General features: G+C 39.4%; 1 protein-coding gene and 1 long non-coding RNA gene across 2 annotated transcripts; one reads left to right on the forward strand and one right to left on the reverse strand.

Moving 5' to 3' along the window:
- The first annotated feature begins 2638 nt into the window (after positions 1 to 2638).
- LOC116054494 (serine/arginine repetitive matrix protein 1-like) lies at positions 2639 to 7991 on the forward strand. The gene is made up of 3 exons (XM_035999627.1): positions 2639 to 2699; positions 5940 to 7294; positions 7584 to 7991. Exons 2-3 carry the CDS (start codon positions 5980 to 5982, stop codon positions 7730 to 7732), a joined length of 1464 nt encoding a protein of 487 aa, XP_035855520.1. The 5' UTR covers positions 2639 to 2699; positions 5940 to 5979; the 3' UTR covers positions 7733 to 7991.
- A 1868-nt stretch (positions 7992 to 9859) lies between these two features.
- On the reverse strand, positions 9860 to 10540 carry LOC116054630. The gene is made up of 2 exons (XR_004106112.2): positions 10480 to 10540; positions 9860 to 9958 (listed from the first exon to the last, which is right to left on the reverse strand). It is a non-coding gene; the product is annotated as an uncharacterized LOC116054630 (long non-coding RNA).
- Positions 10541 to 18706: the final 8166 nt, after the last annotated feature.

Here is an 18706-nt window from a genome sequence, read left to right on the forward strand (position 1 = left end):
AAATTTGAGTTTTTAGATTTTGGAGAGAGTTGTTCATGTTCACTGACATTTTTAACACACATGTATGAATTCCCAAATTGCCCATAGTTCCCCTTTTGCTATAATTCAATGTACCAGACATTTTTTTCTCCCATAAGTTTATTCATATGTGAACTTTAAGGATAGCACTGTTTAAATAGTGCATTTCTTTGTAAAGCATGCAGTAAATGGTCATTCTATAATACTTTCTGGTTATGATACATCTTAAAATCTCATACATCTCAAATAGGGATCTTCAGTGAATGGATTGGACAATGCTGTAAAATGTCAGCAGAAAACATTATATATTTATTGCGTGTAAAAGTAGTTGATGCAATTGCACTTTTACATAGCCCTTTTGGTTTTTGTACATTCAAAACCCCATTTACTAATGAGGAAGTTGTGAACATATATTGGTTAGTAATAGTAATTACTGTCAAATAATGTTCATGAAGTAAATCCCATGCACTTATAAGAAAAGTCTGTAGATATATTGGTGTTGCTTGTTATTACTGTCAAATGAAGTTTATATAAAATAAACATGTATGTACATATAATGGAGAGTTGCTTGTTATTACTGTCAAATAATGTTTATATAAAGTAAACCCCCTGCTTCAATGAGGAAAAGTCTGTAGATATACCAGATAGTTGCTTTTAAGTTACTATAAAACAATGTTTATATAAAGTAAACTCATATGTTAATAGTAAAGGTATGTAGATATATTGGAGAGTTGCTTCTAAATTACTATAAAACTATGTTTATATAAAGTAAACCTGGGAACAATAATGGTAAAAGTATATATATATATATATATATATATATATATATATATATAGTTGTTTGTAATTACTATAAAGAACAGTTTATATAAAGTAAGCCCCCATACAATAATGAGGTACAGTCTGTAGATATACTGGATAGTTGCTTGTTATTACGGGCAAATAATGTTTATATAAAGTAAACACCCATACAATAATGGTAAAACTATGTGTATATATTGGATATTTGCTTGTATATATAAAGTAAACCTCGTATATTAATGGTAATGGTATGTAAATATATTGGAGAGTTGCCTTTTATAACTATAAATAAATGTTTATTTAAAGTAAACAACATACATTAATGGTAAAAGTATGTAGATATATTGGAGAGTTGCTTGTAAATACTCTCAAATATTGTTTATATAAAGTAATGACTATTATTACAATGTTTCTGGAAGGTATTATCCCATTATCTTCTCTTTGTTGTACAGTCAAAAAACTGTATTAAACAGGAATTTACCGTAAATAGATTGGATAATCATAAAATAAATGCCTAAAGGAGGGTATTTGAAAGTCATTTTACATAATTTTTATGTTTTACATCCAGGAATCTGTACTTTAACAGGGAGTTCTTGTGGATGGATTGAATAATCTTGTGAATTTACCAAAGAACACAGTATGAAAACAGCAGTTTTCATTTAAATTATGTAATTTTAAGGTATTTCTGCAATATTTCTTAGTTTTGATAAAGATTTATACAGTTGTTTAACATTCTAGAAATGTTTTATAACAAGAATTTCAATTTGTTTTAATTCTACAATAGTTAGACTGTAAAAATACAGAAAATATTTACAGGACATTTCTGTATTTAAAAAAAGAATTATTCTGTAAAATGTAAGGTTTTTTACTGTAATTTGACGGTAAGTATTTGGCAACTTTGCTGCCAGACTTTTTACCGTTTTTTTACGATTTTTTTTTTTTTTACAGTGAACAACAACTTTATTCTACAACATGATTTTTACGCTGGTGGTTATGGCATTAATGAAAACTATGCAGACTATGCTTTGTCATGAGAAGTTGGCTAGTAACGTTAATGTTACTGTAACGGTAATGAATGAAATCTGAAGGTAGGCTATCTGAGGAAGGTTGCCCCGGTCTACTGTAACGTTATTCGATTTTAAAATTAGGCTAGGCTAGTAGTAACGTTAACGTAGGTCGAGGACGGAGATTTGACCGAGACACTGACATTTAGCTAGCTAATTAACGTTAGCAGTAACGTTAAGGTAACCGGCGTAACAATATTCCGTAGTGGATACACAACAAATAAAATTGAATGTATTATTTTAAATGACTCATATATTGACTCAATGACTCAATATTTTAATGAATGATTAGCGGTAACTTTAACGTTAACGTTACCTGTCAACGGGAGTTTTAGTTAACTTATAGCTAGCTAGCTTTAGTTGATACCATTAGCTAGCTAGCTTTCCCAAACGATCAAAAAAATCAACTGGGCAGTACAAACAGTGAGTGTAATGAAGAATTAATTATTTCAGGCTTAGTAAAAATATAAGCAGTGAGTGTTATAAAGAATTATTTCATTCAGATTTATCAGAAATATTGTAGGCTACGATCACCGGAGACCTCCGTGACCGCAGCGGCAGGTTCTGCTTTGAATGTCGGCGTCTGATTAGTAGTCTGCGGTCGGCGAATCCTACGTTTCCAATTGGTAGTCTACAGTCAAACGGAGCGATTTAATTGGGGGAGTCCACGGTCAGTCGACGAATCAGAACGCGTAACTGAACGTAGACTTTGCACAACGGTAGACTCAACATCTGCTTTTATTTAAAAAAACAAAAAACAAAACAAAACAACAGAACACAGAGTTCCAGTCCTTTTCCACACAACCCTTTGGCAAGGTAAGTCGCACTTTACAGCAGAGCTAAAACTACTTTTTTACTCAATTCTTTCTGTTTAGTAGAGCCGTATTGTGTTGGGGAAGGAGTACTTTTCTCGCATGTTTCTGTCAAATAAATATCTTTTTTTTATCAGTTATATTCCAGCTATCAGATGTGCTGTCTGTGATCAGGATATGCAAATGCACTTTGTCTCTTGCACAAAACAATTTTAATTATTAAATGTTGCATTACCTGTTGCCTAAATTGCATGTGCACAAAGTTGACTGCATGTGTAGTGTTTCCTTGCCCTCGAAGACACTTTAAATTGACTAAGAAGTTTGCAGTCCCAGCACTTGTGACATTCTGCAGTTTCTATCACAGATCACATGTGAATTGAAGATTATTTCTCAAACGTATGACTAAATACGTCCTGTTTTAAAATTATCTGTGGGTTGTTGATCTAAAACAAAACTGTCTTGTTGTGTTACAGTGAAGGTGTCTTTTGAGCTAGTCGTAGAACTTTCATTGTAGTGTTTTTATTATTTTTATTATTCTGACTAATAGTAGAAATATTGTATAATATTATCATTCAAACTGTAGCCCAATGTCGGACTGGCCATCCTCTATGGGCCGCTACTGATATATATATATATATAATCAAATAATAACAATAATTTGTCTTGTTATTTTTCAAAAAGTTATTTTTATTCGCGATCATATGGAGAAAAACGACACTACCCACAATCCGAAGCGTTACAAGACGTCATTGTTCGGTCCAAGTCGCTGTTGCCATGGAAATGTTTACAGTACCGTGTACCTGTGAACGGCGAGAGCGAGCAACTACAATAGAAGTCTATGATAGTTTCAAAATGTTTTTTTTTTAGCGCCGAATCCATTATCACTGACCACCACCACGATAAAAGACAATGAATCGCGGCACGAAACAACCAAAGGGGGGAGCCGAGAAAAAGAGAGAGAAAACAAAGATAGCACGGTTGGCTTCCAGTAAAAAATATGCTAAATTAAGTGATTTATTTTCCAAACAAAAAGAGTGTGTTGCTTCAGCTAATATTAACGTTAGCAGCTGTATATTTTGGTGAAACTGTTGTAATTTGAACTATGGCCGTGCATTGCTCTTTCCGTGTTTTGGTGGAGCTGTTGTATGATGTAGCTAGCTAGCTAGCTACTGTGCTTTAACGTCGAGCCGGTGTATTTGTGCTGGATGTGCCTTTAGTGGAGCGGGTCATGTCGTAGCACCGCCACCTAGTGGTCTACAGATGCTTTAAGATGTTTAACTTGTCGGCACATTTTTGCTTTTTATGTTGTTTTTTTATATGTTTTATGACATTTGTGTGACGTTGGTGCATAGAAATATAATGGCATGAAACTAATTTGACTTTTGATTGATTTTACCATGGCAATGGTACACCTTTCTGCTACGTAGATTTTTTTTTTTTTAATTATTTCTATGGGTTGGTGTGGTTTGATAATAGGGTCTGTGTGTTTCAAATGCCAGGGCCGTTTTTTGATCCGTCGTCCGTCACTGCTGTAGCCTGCTTGATTTATTTGAAAGTACATTATACTGTAGTCTGAAGTCTATATAGTATAGGTATAATTATTATTATTATTCTGATGTTTGTGGCAGACCTTTTGCATTTTGTTTAATCAAGCAGAGTGCAATAATGATGTGTGACCAGATACATCTCAGTTTATTTAAGTTCAGTTAGAAGGTTTAGTTAAAGCCCATGTTGCAGGGTTTATTTTCTAATGAATTTGTGCAATTTGCTTGTTGGTAATAAACATTTAAACTGTTACCCAACAACCTCAAATACAATGGATATCACAAAACGGAATAAAATACGAAAAGTAGTACTATTTTACAGCGGTTTGCAATGATTCTCTTTTCCCCCACAATGCATTGCATTACGTCACGTTGGGGAGACACACCGACGTTTGGTAACGTTAGCGCAACAGCGCTAGGTAAATATTACGACTGCCTTCAGAGTTTCCTATATCTGCGTCCACGTTGTCAACATAAGACATGTTGCGTTAGTGCTCCTTTTGTACCATCATTTTATTGAATGAAATGTTAAGCTTTGCTCCTACTAGATGGGTGGGTTTTTGTTAGCTACATACAAAGCTAACTGGCTATAGTTAGCCTGTATGCTAGCGGAATTAGCTAACGTTGCATAACCAGCCAGCAAACTTCGGCAATCAGCAGTAGTTTCGGTAAGCTAACCACGACAGTTATTGTCGCCCACAATCAACCTCTCCTGCTAAAAGCAGTCAATCTGCAGTGATGTTTGAAATAGAGACGCTTGTGAATGTGTTAGCTGTCGTGGTTAGCTCGCCGGAACTACTGCCGAAGCTGCTGGCTGGCTACACAACATTAGCTAATTCCGCTAGCACAGGCTAACTATAGCCAGTTAACTTTGTGTGTAACGTAGCTAACAAAAAACCCATCCATCTCGTAGGAGCGAAGCTTAACATTTCATTCAATACAATTATGGTACAAAAGGAGCACTAACGCCACATGTCTTATGTTGACAACGTGGACGCAGATAGAGGAAACAACGAAGGCAGTCGTAATATTTATAATATATAATTTATTTATTATAGTAGCTTTAGCTAGCTGTCTAAACTTGTGAAAAGCTGAACAGCATCCCCATCCAAGTAATAAAATAAACACTAGGCAAATATGTTGTTACTGGAGCAAGTAGGGTCCATCAAAACGTGAGATATCTAATCGAAAATGTGTTTACAACGTCGGGGGATTTCACAGGTGGGACTGACTGGCAAGTTAGCCCATAGCTAGCATGATGCCTTCTATTTCTAGATCTAGCTAGATTACCAGTACTTATCTGAACTAACGACATGATCACTGTCACTCGATATAAAGAAAACATTGACTTTCACTCTGTGCTATTCACTGACAGTAAAAACACCTCTTCCTCATCCCAGTAAGTCACCATAGTTATAGTACTAGACTGAGGCACGTCTCCCCAACGTGACGTCATCGCCGAATTGCGTTCAAAAACCCACTAAACGACTAAAACGGTAAAAACTGGCCTTTAGCACTATTTGGTGACATTTTTAACAATGATATACATATGTTGAGTGCTTTATGTACCCATTAATCAACAGTGGTGGTTAACCTGCAACATGGGCTTTAAGTGAAATAACCTGCTTAGTGTGCTGCTTGAAACAATAATGTGATCAGTGAAGTAATTGCTGTGTCTGTTTGTGTGTTTGTACTTGCAGTTTCACAACGCCAGTATACAAACGAGAAATCATCGAGAAAATGTTTAGATCCATTTTTGGACTAAAATTCTTTGCAAGACCTCGGCCTTCAGGAGATATGGACTCTTCTTCGAAGAAGTCCAAACGAAGGAGTGAGAGACCTTCATCTCCTGAAGACCTCAACCCTCCCACCATCTTGAGGGAGCACGGACGACGGGGTGAGAGACCTTCGTCTAGTGGAGGCACCAACCCTTCTATCATCATGAAGGAGCACAGGCAAAGGGGTGAGAGCCCTTTGTCTTGTGCAGAAAACCAGCCCTCTATCACCAGGCAGCAAGAACGAAGGGATGTGAGCTCTTTGTTCATCGTGGGCACCAACCCTTCTACCATCATGAAGGAGCACAGGCAAAAGGGTGAGAGCCCTTTGTCTTGTGCAGAAAACAAGCCCTCTACCACCAGGCAGCAAATACGAAGGGGTGAGAGCCCTTCCTCTTCATCCTCTGAAGACGACCAGCCTTCTTCCACCAGGCAGCGAGTACGAAGGTTTGAGAGCTCTTCGTCTTCATCCTCTGAAGACGACCAGCCTTCTACTCCAAGGCGGAAGCAAGCATGGAGAGGTGAGAGCCCTCCGTCTTCATCTTCTGAAGACGACCAGCCGTCTTCCACCAGGCAGCGAGTACGAAGGTTTGAGAGCCCTTCGTCTTCATCCTCTGAAGACGACCAGCCTTCTACTCCAAGGCGGAAGCAAGCATGGAGAGGTGAGAGCCCTCCGTCTTTATCTTCTGAAGACGACGAGCCTTCTTCCACCAGGCAGCGAGTACGAAGGTTTGAGAGCCCTTCGTCTTCATCCTCTGAAGACGACCAGCCTTCTACTCCAAGGCGGCAGCAAGAAAAAAGGGCTGAGAGCCCTTCGTCTTCATTTTCTGAAGACGACGAGCCTTCTACCACAAGGAGGCAGCAACAACGAAGTAATTTGTACTACTTTGTAGACTTCAACCTTTCTACCACCTTTAGGCAGGATGGAGGAATTGGTGAGAACCATCTGCCCTGCGTTGACATTGACCACCCTAGCATCTGGTGGGAGCGCGTACGAAGGGTCAACCCTTCAAACACCTTGAGGCAGGACGGAAGTGGTGACAGCCCTTCCTCTACATTTTCATCTTCTGAAGACGACGAGCCTTCTACCACATGGAGTCAGCAAGAAAGAAGGGCTAATAGCCTGAGTGCGAGAAAGGAGAGGGAGAAGATAAAGAAGGAGAGGAAAACGTTTGGTCTGCTTTCAAGAATATACATTTGGTGGCTCGAATGGAAGATAGACCGCAGTGCCAGGGAAATCCAATCAACCTGTGAGGATGCGTGCTACCTCCAGGTTCATGGTAAGAAAGTAAACTTACATTTTGTCAATTTTTCAATTTATTTTTATCTTACAGTGGGCACATATCCCTTTCATGAGTTAATTTATGTATCTTATTTAATTATCATGGAGAACAGAGGAAACATACTCAGTTAAGCTAAGATAGCTCTTATCTCACTTATGGCGCCAGGCCAACATATATTTTTAACAACTTGCAACAAAACAAATCTGTTGACTATTTCCTTTTGGGAGGGGTGCGAGTGTACAACTGGACTACAGACTTAACCTTTCATATATGCTGTTGGTTACAGGTCACTTCAGAAATCCAGAGATAATGGCCAAGATCCAAAAAGAGCTGCTTGACCGAAGGAATGAGCTGGCCCTTTCATATCGCAGACAAGTAATTAAGTTGGAGATGGAAGTGGGGAAGCAAAGACTGAAGGTAGAGAGGAAAAAATAGATATGAAGAAGATGGAGAATATCTCTGAGTTATGCCACAACTCAGAAAGCCCAGATATGTTAAATCTTCGCTACGGGCCAATGCCAGTCAGGTCACGCAAACTCGGACTTGCTAACATATATCATTTAAGAGAATAGGAGAGCAATCAGAAAAATGGCACCAAATAGAGAGAGGTAATTGAGGGAAACGGCAAACATTTCAGATTTGACAAAACTGAAGTAAAGAAAAGTAAAATATTCTTTTACAACATTAGCAACCACCATCAAATATCCTTGCAACCACTTGATAATACCCTAGAGTCAAAAAGCATTGTGCAAATAACAGTGTCCTAACTTAACGCCACCTGACCCAATCTAATTCATCCTAACCTAGCCTAAAAAACTTTGAAGAAGGGCGCCCGGATAGCTCAGTTGGTAGAGCGGGCGCCCATATATAGAGGTTTACTCCTCGACGTGGCGGGTCTGGGTTCGACTCTGACCTGCAGCCCTTTGCTGCATGTCATTCCCCCCTCTCTCTCCCCTTTCATGTCTTCATCTGTCCTGTAGAAATAAAGGCTGAAAATGCCCCAAAAAATGATCTTTAAAAAATAACTTTGAAGAAAAAAAGACGTAAGGAAGAAAGGCAAGAATAGGTCAAAACAAACGACAAAACCTTCAAAAAAAAAGCGACAGACTTGGAGAAAAAAAAGTAGAAGTAACTACAGTCTTGTAACTGAAAAATGTTTTGCAGAAAATGTCACGTACCCCCTGCAGTTCTTTTGATCAATGGATCACAGGTGGAGTGGGTCCTGAGTCCCGAGGAGACTTAATAGTAGATTTAATAATATATTTTATTTGTAATGCACTTTACATTTGGAGCAAATCTCAAAGTGCTACAGTTAAGATCGTAAAAGCATGGTAAAAACATCAATATAAAATACAAATAGACAGCGCAGCGACTTGCAGGGTTAATTAAAACTCATAAGTTCTGCTAAATAGAAATGTTTTTAGTCGGTTTTTAAAAGTCTCAATAGTTTGAGGTGCTCTCAGATGGTCAGGGAGGGCGTTCCAAATCCGAGGAGCGGCAGAACAGAAAGCCCGATCACCCACGGTGCTGAGCTCAGTGTTGGGGAGAAGGAGGCGGTTTGAGTTCGTTGAACGGAGGGATCGAGTTGTAGTTAGAGGGGTGAGTAGTTCCTTCAGATGGGGGGGGGCATTTCCATAGATGCACTGGAAGGTAAGGATTGTATTCAATCCTGGCGGAAACAGGAAGCCAGTGAAGTGAATGGAGAACGGGTGTGATGGGGTCGTATTTTCACACTCTCATCAGGATCCTTGCTAGCCTGGCTCCGCCCTCCTACGTACTTCCGCTCAATTTTCGGTGTGTTCCGTGCCGTCGTCCGTTGGAGGCGTTGTCGGCCTTCATTTTGGTCGACCTGACATGCTCAGTCGGAGACGGGGCAGTCGGGACTTGTTACAGTAATCCAGTCTGGAGGAGACAAAGGTGTGGACCAGTTTTTCAGCATCTGCTAAGGTGAGTGTCCTCCAGGAGGCGCTACTCCAGCCCACCTGCTGCTGCTGAATGTTCCTTTTTTTGGTTCATGCTTCATGATGATGATGATAACAGGTAAACAGCCTAACCCATTTTATTGTTTCATTGCACTGATTCAGATGTAGATTGTATTCATCTTTTGTTTAGAAGTTTTTTTTTATCATAACAAGCTTTTATACTTATCTTTTAAGTTAAAAGCATACTATGTAACTTTTCCTGTTTCGGTCCTCCTACAGGTTGTTAGACCACAACCTGTAGGGGGACCGAAGAGGGAAAAGTTACATAGTATGCCTTTAAAGTAGCAATACCACAGTGTAAAAATACTCCATTAGAAGTAAAAGTACTCATTATGAAAAGTTGACAACATATGAAACATTATGAAAGTGAATTATTATTGCAGATGGTGAGTAAGCAGCATTGTATTGTTGTAGCTAGTCGAGAGGCAGCTGATGTCACGCCCCCACCTGCCGTGACTTCTGCACGGTGACAGTCTGGTGTGTGTGTGTGTGTGTGTGTGTGTGAATGTCTTTTGGTTTATTTCTTCATTTTGTTATGCCTGCTGTGTGTTTGGTGTGTTTTTTGTTCTTTTTGTCTGTCTGTGTGTGTTTCTGTTCCCGCCTACATTTTCCACAGAGTGAGGACACGCCCCCCCCTGTTGATTCTCCCCACACCTGGTACCAACTCCAATCAGCGCACCTGCAGAGGAAACATACTCAGTTAAGCTAAGATAGCTCTTATCTTACTTATGGCGCCAGGCCAACATATATTTTTAACAACTTGCAACAAAACAAATCTGTTGACTATTTCTTTTTGGGAGGGGTGCGAGTGTACAACTGGACTACAGACTTAACCTTTCATATATGCTGTTGGTTACAGGTCACCTCTGAAATCCAGAGACAATGGCCAAGATCCAAAAAGAGCTGCTTGACCGAAGGAATGAGCTGGCCGTTTCATATCGCAGACAAGTATTTAAGTTGGAGATGGAAGTGAGGAAGCAAAGACTGAAGGTAGAGAGGAAAAAATAGATATGAAGATGTGTGTGAATGTCTTTTGGTTTATTTCTTCATTTTGTTATGCCTGCTGTGTGTTTGGTGTGTTTTTTGTTATTTTTGTCTGTCTGTGTGTGTTTCTGTTCCCGCCTACATTTTCCACAGAATGAGGACACGCCCCCCCCTGTTGATTCTCCCCACACCTGGTACCAACTCCAATCAGCGCACCTGCTGCTCATCCTGCTCCATCACCTGCCTTCAAATGCCAGTCGGACTTTCCTCTCCCTGCCCGATTGTTGCTTACCACTGAGTATGCTTTTTCACCAGCCTTCGAGATTTGTATCTAGTTTTGTATCTTGTTTTTGTACTTACCTGTCTGCTCCGCTCCCTCACGTTACTAACTGGAAGATCTCTGTTCTCAGAAATAACCCACCTTGCTGCCAATAGCCACGCCACGCACTGGAACGTCAAGTCTGCAGCCCCACTTAGGAACACAGCCCAGCACCCTCTCTGCCAGTCCAGCCATCTTCGGACCCAGCACCCTCTCTGCCAGTCCAGCCATCTTCGGACCCAGCACCCTCTCTGCCAGTCCAGCCATCTTCGGACCCAGCACCCTCTCTGCCAGTCCGGCCATCTTCGGACCCAGCACCCCCACTGCAGGCCCACACTCACAGCTTCAATAAAATAAGATTCCTTACCACCTACTCCAGTCTGCGCCTGAGTTCTGATCCTCCTTCCTGACAGCTCATTGTGTTTAATTTACAACATTGCATCATATTTTATAAAATGATCATGTGAGGAGGAATAAAGTGTCATAAAATGAAAATGCTAAGGTGCAACAACTCAAAATTATACTTCAGTATTTGAGTATATTCAGTCTTCCACTGGTGAAGATGAAGAAGGAAATGAGGCTGGAGAAGAAGGTAAAGGAGATAATTAGTCCTGACATCATCCTAAGACATCCAGGTTCTGTATCCATCCACCAAGTCTGGCCCTGACTGATGTATAGAGACGGACCAGTGTTTTACTCAAAGAAACGTGACACAAATTCTGTTTCTAAGGCAAAAGTCGACTGCAACTTTTTTGAAGTAACTATACCAGTCATTATTATATTATGACGTATATTAGGACACAACTGAGGACTACTGAGTCACACGTGATAGAAAAAGTACAGAAGATAAGTGACAAAGACAACACTGATAACTGATCCCAACTTCTTATAAGCATCCCAAATTTCCAGATTACTTCACTATTGTAGTCACTTCACTATGGCTCTTAATAAAGGATGTTTATGGTTAAGTTTGTAACAGATTACATTTGTTTTGCATCTGAAAGATCCTATGTGCTTTTTCCTGTACATTTCTCATGCTTTATGTACTGAAACATCAGTACATGTACATATCTTTACTGAGAACAGACCTCCATCTTGTGTTCAAATCACACACAGTGCAGCCTGATGGCCATGTGAAAATGATGCAAATGTAATCAGATCAACTTCCCCACAAGGTGTTGATAAAGCTTAAATTGTCCTTGAAGAGCTAATGATGCAGTTATTATTAGTGTAATTTATTACATGAAAAGCAGATGTGTGTTCTGGAAGGAAGGGTGTAATTCTCATTTCAACTTTGAAGAAGAAACATCTATAGAGCTACTCTGGTGAGGATGGTGCTCCCTATGAATAGTAATACACTATGACATTTTTGTCCACTTATATTTTGAACTCAACTGTATATCGAGAAAGAGGCGTGTTAATTGTAATTATAGCGATGAAATGATTCAAAGACTGATTAAAATACACGATTGAATACATTTTAGTTTATGTTTTTTTGTTTTGTTTATTTGGTAAAAGTTGGAGCTTACAAAGTCATACGAGAACTGGAAGTTTTTTTGTTTGTCTGTTGTTTAGAGACACAACTTCTCAGTTCTTAGAGTTAATTAGCATTCATTCAGCATTCATTTGAATGAAACCAAACATTTATGCACCTGCCTTTTATTTTCACCTTTTTTATTCATTTTTTTTATCACTACTGTGCAAATCCTTTAAGCTTTTTATTTTACTCTTCCTCTGTCCCTTCTGTGTGTGTGTGTGTGTGTATATATATATATATATATATATATATATATATATATATATATATATAAAATACTGTATATACTGTATCCACTATATAAAATTCTTTGGTGCCTTTAACTTTTATTATCAGCACAGCTGACGCGACGGTGCAGGGATACCCTCTGCTCGAAGGAGCTTCTCTGTGTGTGTCAGGGCGCTGTCCTGGAAGAGCAGCTCCTGTGGAGGTTGAGGGAAGACCATCTTTTTCTCTCGACAGCAACGGGCCTCTTTAGTCGCCATCTGTACGGCCTGTTGACGGTGTGCAGCGGCCTCTGGGTTTACGCAGATGCGGATTACTGGGGTTGCCATCTTCACTTATAGATACTGAAATACAATTAGACACAGTAACAGCACAACATTATTATTTTTATTTTAACATTATTTTATATTATGCATTCAGTTTCTAATAAAACAATGCATGTTAGTGTACAAAAGGTCATTGATACCCTTTTATCACACTGCAGGGAGGAAGTGTCAGAGCAGGATGACAACTGCTCAACCCTGATTACAGCTCTTCAGATGAAGATGACTTTGAGGTAGAGCGGATATAACTTCTGAAGTTGACATTTTATACACTTGTCAGCACATTTCCCTCTGGCAAAGTTTGTATGCCATCTTTACGCTCAAAATCAGTTAAAAATCCTTTGCCCCAAAAGTTGCCAGTAAAACATGTCTATCTGACAATTTCTATTTGATGAAATGCATTCCTGAGATGGCACATGCTGTTACAGCATGAACAGAAACATGAATTAGGTTAGTAATATGTAAAAAGTTAATGTTTTTGTGACAGCAACAATAAGAATAATTACAGCAACAATAACTTTACTCTACAACATGATTTTTCAACCAGTAGTCATGGAATTTAATGACAACTAGGCTGACTACAGCTTTGTCTGTCATGACAGTACTATAATGAGGGATTCTTTCACTCTGGTGACTGTCTTTACAGCCATCTGAAGGCAGCATTTATTTGGAGAGGGAGAGGGGAAGACGTCCTGGGCCACTATCCAAGTTTAGTAAATAGTGTATGCTATCCTATGAACAGTTTATGAATGTACACAGTTTTCCAATTCCTTTCAGAGAATTTAATTCAATCTCGTGCAATCCCAAATGGTTTAATTCTACTTATAAAAAATTGCTTAACCTATGATGCACACATTATATCACAGCCTTTACTATCATTGGATGGAATTGAAGTAACACACACAAATTGTAATAATAAGCATATTCGCCAAATTTTTCAGAGAAAGAATGCTGTTGTGCCAAGGGGCAAGTTTGTGTGGAGATCCAAAATTGAAAAGATAAATTGGAGAAAGACTTGGCTTCTACCGTATAAGTACTGTGTTTCTAACAAAGCTAAGGAAGTACACCTTAAAATTTTACATAACATATACCCTACTAATCACCTTGTTGCTAGATTTACCGACATTGACTCTTCCTGTACATTTTGTAAACAGAATATTGAAACAATATCTCACCTTTTTTTTGATTGTGAAATTTCCAAAAGATTTTGGACAGATTTGGAGTCTTACTTCTTTGAACCCACCAACTTTAACTACTCCTTTAACCTTAAAGATATCATCTGTTTCTACGATAATTCAGGTAATGGTGCTCTTGAATATCTAATTAATTTTGTTATTCTGTATGCAAAATTCTATATTCACAAGCAGAAATTTTCTAACTCATCTCCTAATTTTGTACCTTTTCTCATAGAATTGAAATCTCTACTGAAGTCACTTAAAATGTTGGATAACAAAAAAAGTATAAAAATTGTGGAAACTGTAGAGCTTTTTTTTCCCTGAAACCTCTGTCTAATTGTAAATTTATATCCTCTTATACTGTTTTGTAATGTCTGTTATTTTTTTTTTTTTTTTTTATATATATATATTTTATGTTATCTCTCATTTGTATTGCCTTGTATGTTTCTATTTATTTACTTTTTTATTTTCACAAGTTTGTGCACTGGTTGTTCATGTGCTATCTCTGTTTACCTGATTTTTTTGTAAATTGCATGTCAATAAAAAAAAAAAGCTAACGATTGTGTCATAACCACGTGACTTACTGTCACATAGTAGAGGAATTACCGTATAGTACAGGAAAAGTTTGCAGGCAGTTTGGACTTACATTAGCTGTTTAAGTTTAATTACTAATGTTAACTAGCATTTTAGTTAGGAATAATTAACCTGTGCCTATGTTATCTCCTTACATATACCTACACTCTCCGTCTCTGTAAGATTGGGAATGATTGAGATTTCTCTTGGCACAGCTACCAGAAGACTTCCAACTTTCAGACAGGTTGCTCACGTCACATCTACATCTTCGAGCTCAGTTGGAGGCTGCGCAGTAACGCTCAGCCATCACATCACACACACACACACACGCACACACACACACACACACACACACACACACACACACACACTTCTTGTTGTCAGTTCAATTTGTTATGTTGCCAATTGTGCATGTGAACCACCAATGTTTGCACACACATGCATGCGCACACACACACACACACACACACACACACACACACACACATACACACACACACACACACACACACACACACACAAACACCCCCCCCACACACACACACACACACACACACACACACACGCACACACACACACACACACACACACACACACACTGCATTTCACTATCTTTGTGGGGACCCATCATTGACATAATGCATTCCTTAGCTCCTTACCCTAACCTTAACCATCACAACTAAATGCTTAACCTTAACCCTTACCCTCACCCTAACCATAACCTAATTCTAACCCTAATCCTAAAACCAAGTCTTAACCCTCAAACAGACCTTTAACCTTGTGGGGTCCAGCATTTTGGGCCCCACAAGGCTGTGCAGACCCCACAAGTATACTGTATTTCCGGTTTTTGGATCTACAAGTATGTCCTTTAAAGAAGCCAAAGCTGTGAGCCCTCCACTAAGAGATTCACCTGGACCGTCTCAGACATGTGGGGGCCGGTGATGAGGATAATGCTGTTTTCTCCATTGTTGCAGTTCAGGTTAAAAGCCACAAGAGTAATAAAGTTATGCATGCATATGCATTCTTGGATCCAGGGAGTTCAGGTACATTCTGTACTGTCACTTTGGCAAAGAGACTGGGCTTGGGAGGCAAACCACCCAACATTGTATTGAGAACAATGGGTCAAAAGAAGATTGTGAGCACCGCTGTACTGACTGGTTTGGAAGTTTCTGGCATGGATATGGATGATTTTACGGAGTTGTCTAACGTCCTAACTCAAAAGACTATGCCAGTTTCGAGGTTGAACATTCCACGGCAGGAGGATGTTGCAAAATGGTCCTACCTAAGGAAGATAAAGCTTCATGATGTGGATGCAGATGTTGATTTGCTCATTGGAACTGATGCAACAAAAGTGCTGGAACCTTGGGAGGTGATTAACAGCCAAGGAGAAGGACCCTACACAGTCCGAACAAGAGTTGGCTGGGTAATTAATGGACCACTGCGCGGTGGAGACAGCAATAGAGTCAAGACTGGCGGCTCTGTTGTTACAACTAATCGGATTTCTGTGGAACATCTGGAAGAGATGGTCATCAAACAATTTAATCATGATTTTAATGAAAGAACATCTGAGGAGCAGTTGGAAATGTCAAGAGAGGACATCAAATTCATGCAAACTGTGAGTAGAACAACAGAACTGATAGATGGACATTACTTCATTGATTAACCTTTCAGAGCCAAAGACCCTGTCCTGCCATACAATCGCTGTGTTGCAGAGCAGAGGCTTCAAGGCTTGAAGAGGAAATTTGAAAGAAATGTCCAGTATAAGGATGAATACACCTAATTTCTCAGTGATATGTCAGCTCAAGGCTATGCTGAAATAGTACCCACTGATCAGTTGGAACAAGATGATGGAAAAGTGTGGTAAATTCCCCATCACGGAGTACATTACCCCACCAAAGGAAAGCTAAGAGTTGTGTTTGAATGTGGAGCCACATATAAAGGAACATCACTGAACTGCCAGCTTTTACAGGGCCCAGATCTCACCAACTCTCTTATTGGGGTCCTTATTTGATTTAGGAAAGAACCTGCTGCAGTTATGGCTGATATTAGTGCCAGGTTTCATCAGGTAAGGGTGCCTGATAAACATGAGAATTTCCTGCGTTTTCTTTGGTGGCCCAATGGCAACACTGACCATGAACCAGTGGAATACCGAATGAGAGTACATTTGTTTGGAGCTGTATCATCCCCAAGTTGTGCCAATTATGCCTTGAGGAGAACTGCAGAGGACAATGCATCTGATTTTTCTCCTAAATTGATCAGCACAGTCAACCATAACTTTTATGTGGATGACTGCCTGTGATGGCCACAGCCGTGGCCACACAGCCATCTTAAAGGCGGTAACCTCATACACTAACATTTATCTTAGTTCATGCTGTTTTCCTTAAGATTGGTTTCTATATCTTTTCAGACACATTATATATTTTGTTGTAAACATTTATTTAGTTTAAATAATGTACAAGACACTGGATTTGGTTTACATATATACTTTATTAGTTTTGGATTGTCTTTTTGCTATAACGGTTTTCTTTTGAGCTTACCAGTGTTGCGGATTCCACACCCTGGAGTGAGGCATGCAGGCTGCTGGGACAAAGGGGTGGCGTCTTCTTCTTCTTCTTTTTATTTCCGGCAGACTAGACGCATCTATGGCGTTTTGCTGCCCTCCGCCGTTCACTAATCACTATTCACAACTTGCTTAAAAATAATGATCTATATATTTTTATATACTCCAATACGTCGCAAGTACTCCATCAGTTTCTTCAATTTGTTCCAACTGTCCAAATTCAATAAAGTGCATAAAGTAAAAACAGTTTCTCCAGTTGCACCCAGTTCTCTGAACAGTTTCTTCCTCTGAGGAGAGTACTTCCTGCACTGCACTAATACATGCTTCACTGTTTCCTTGTCTCCACATTCACACTTTCCATCAGGATGTTTACTAATCAGAGCCAGCCCACTCCTCAGCCCACAATGCCCAAGCCTCAATCTGGATAAAACTACTGCATCTCTTCTCTTACATCTATAATTACATCTTTCTTTCTCTACCATTCTTTGTACTGAATAATACGTTCTCCCCTTCCTTTCACAATCCCATAAATTTTGCCTCATTTCTTTTACTGACCTATTAATTATTTCTGTGTAATCTGGTGACCCATACTGCACATTGATTTGAACTCTTTCCTCCTGCACTGCTTTCTTTGCCACCTCATCTGCCTCCTCATTACCCTCCACACCCATGTGCGCCGGAACCCACATAAACCCCACCTCATACCCTGCTTTATGAATTCTATACAACACTTGCATAATTTCAACAAGCAAATCAGGTCTGGACTTAGAATGGGTGGCGTCTGGAACAACAGCAGCTTTAAAGGGGTGGTGGCCAAATTGGACTCTACCACTACCTGTTATGTCTGGGGGGGTGTAGCTTTATTTTTTCCCAAGATATTTGAGTTTTGATTTGTGTTGTATCTAGTACATTTATTCGGTTAATGTTAATTAAGATTACATTTCTTTTGTAAAAGGGTTTAGTTGTTTTTTTTGTTATTTGTAGTTTATCTATTAGTGTTATTGTTAGTCTTCCCCTGGGTGTCAAACCTGGTCTGATCAGCCAGTATATAAGTCCCTTTTGTTTCTCTTATAGGAGGTCAGTTGTATTTTTGAGTTTGTTATGTTCAGAGCTTAAGCTCGGTTTGTTTGTTTGACCTCTTTTAAGGGCCCAAACTTTATCTCTATTTTGTTGTAATGATTTTGTGGGTAAAATAAAAAACCTTTTTTAAGAGCCGCAAGGAAGACAATTACAGAATGCATTGTGTGTAAACGTTACAGAGGGGAGAGCAGAAGTTGTAACACGCCAGCAGCCTCACATCAAGGAGCGCCTGATTCGCTCAGTAAGAAGCATACTTACCTCTGTTCTTGGACAGCAAGTATTGGATGATGAAGGTCTGCAGACGTTTTGCGAGGTGGAGGCAATACTGATCGACAGACCCATCACAAAGGTTTCTGATGACCCCATTGACCTTGAGGCCCTCACACCAAATCATATCATTCTGCTGAAAGGAAAACCCATTCTTCCACCAGGAATCTTTGAGAAGAGTGAATTGTACATAAAAAGACGATGGAAGCAAGTACAGTATATTGCGGAGATCTTTTGGAAAAGATGGACATCTGAGTACTTACTTGTGATGCAGGAAAGACAAAAATGGGCTCAGGCAAGAAGAAGCTTCTCTCCAGGTGATATTGTCATCATTGCTGACGCTACAGCTCCAAGAGGATCCTGGATGATGGGCCGAGTTCTGAG

This window comes from Sander lucioperca, chromosome 3 (genome assembly GCF_008315115.2).
Source record: "Sander lucioperca isolate FBNREF2018 chromosome 3, SLUC_FBN_1.2, whole genome shotgun sequence".
NCBI classification, from domain to species: Eukaryota; Metazoa; Chordata; class Actinopteri; order Perciformes; family Percidae; genus Sander; species Sander lucioperca.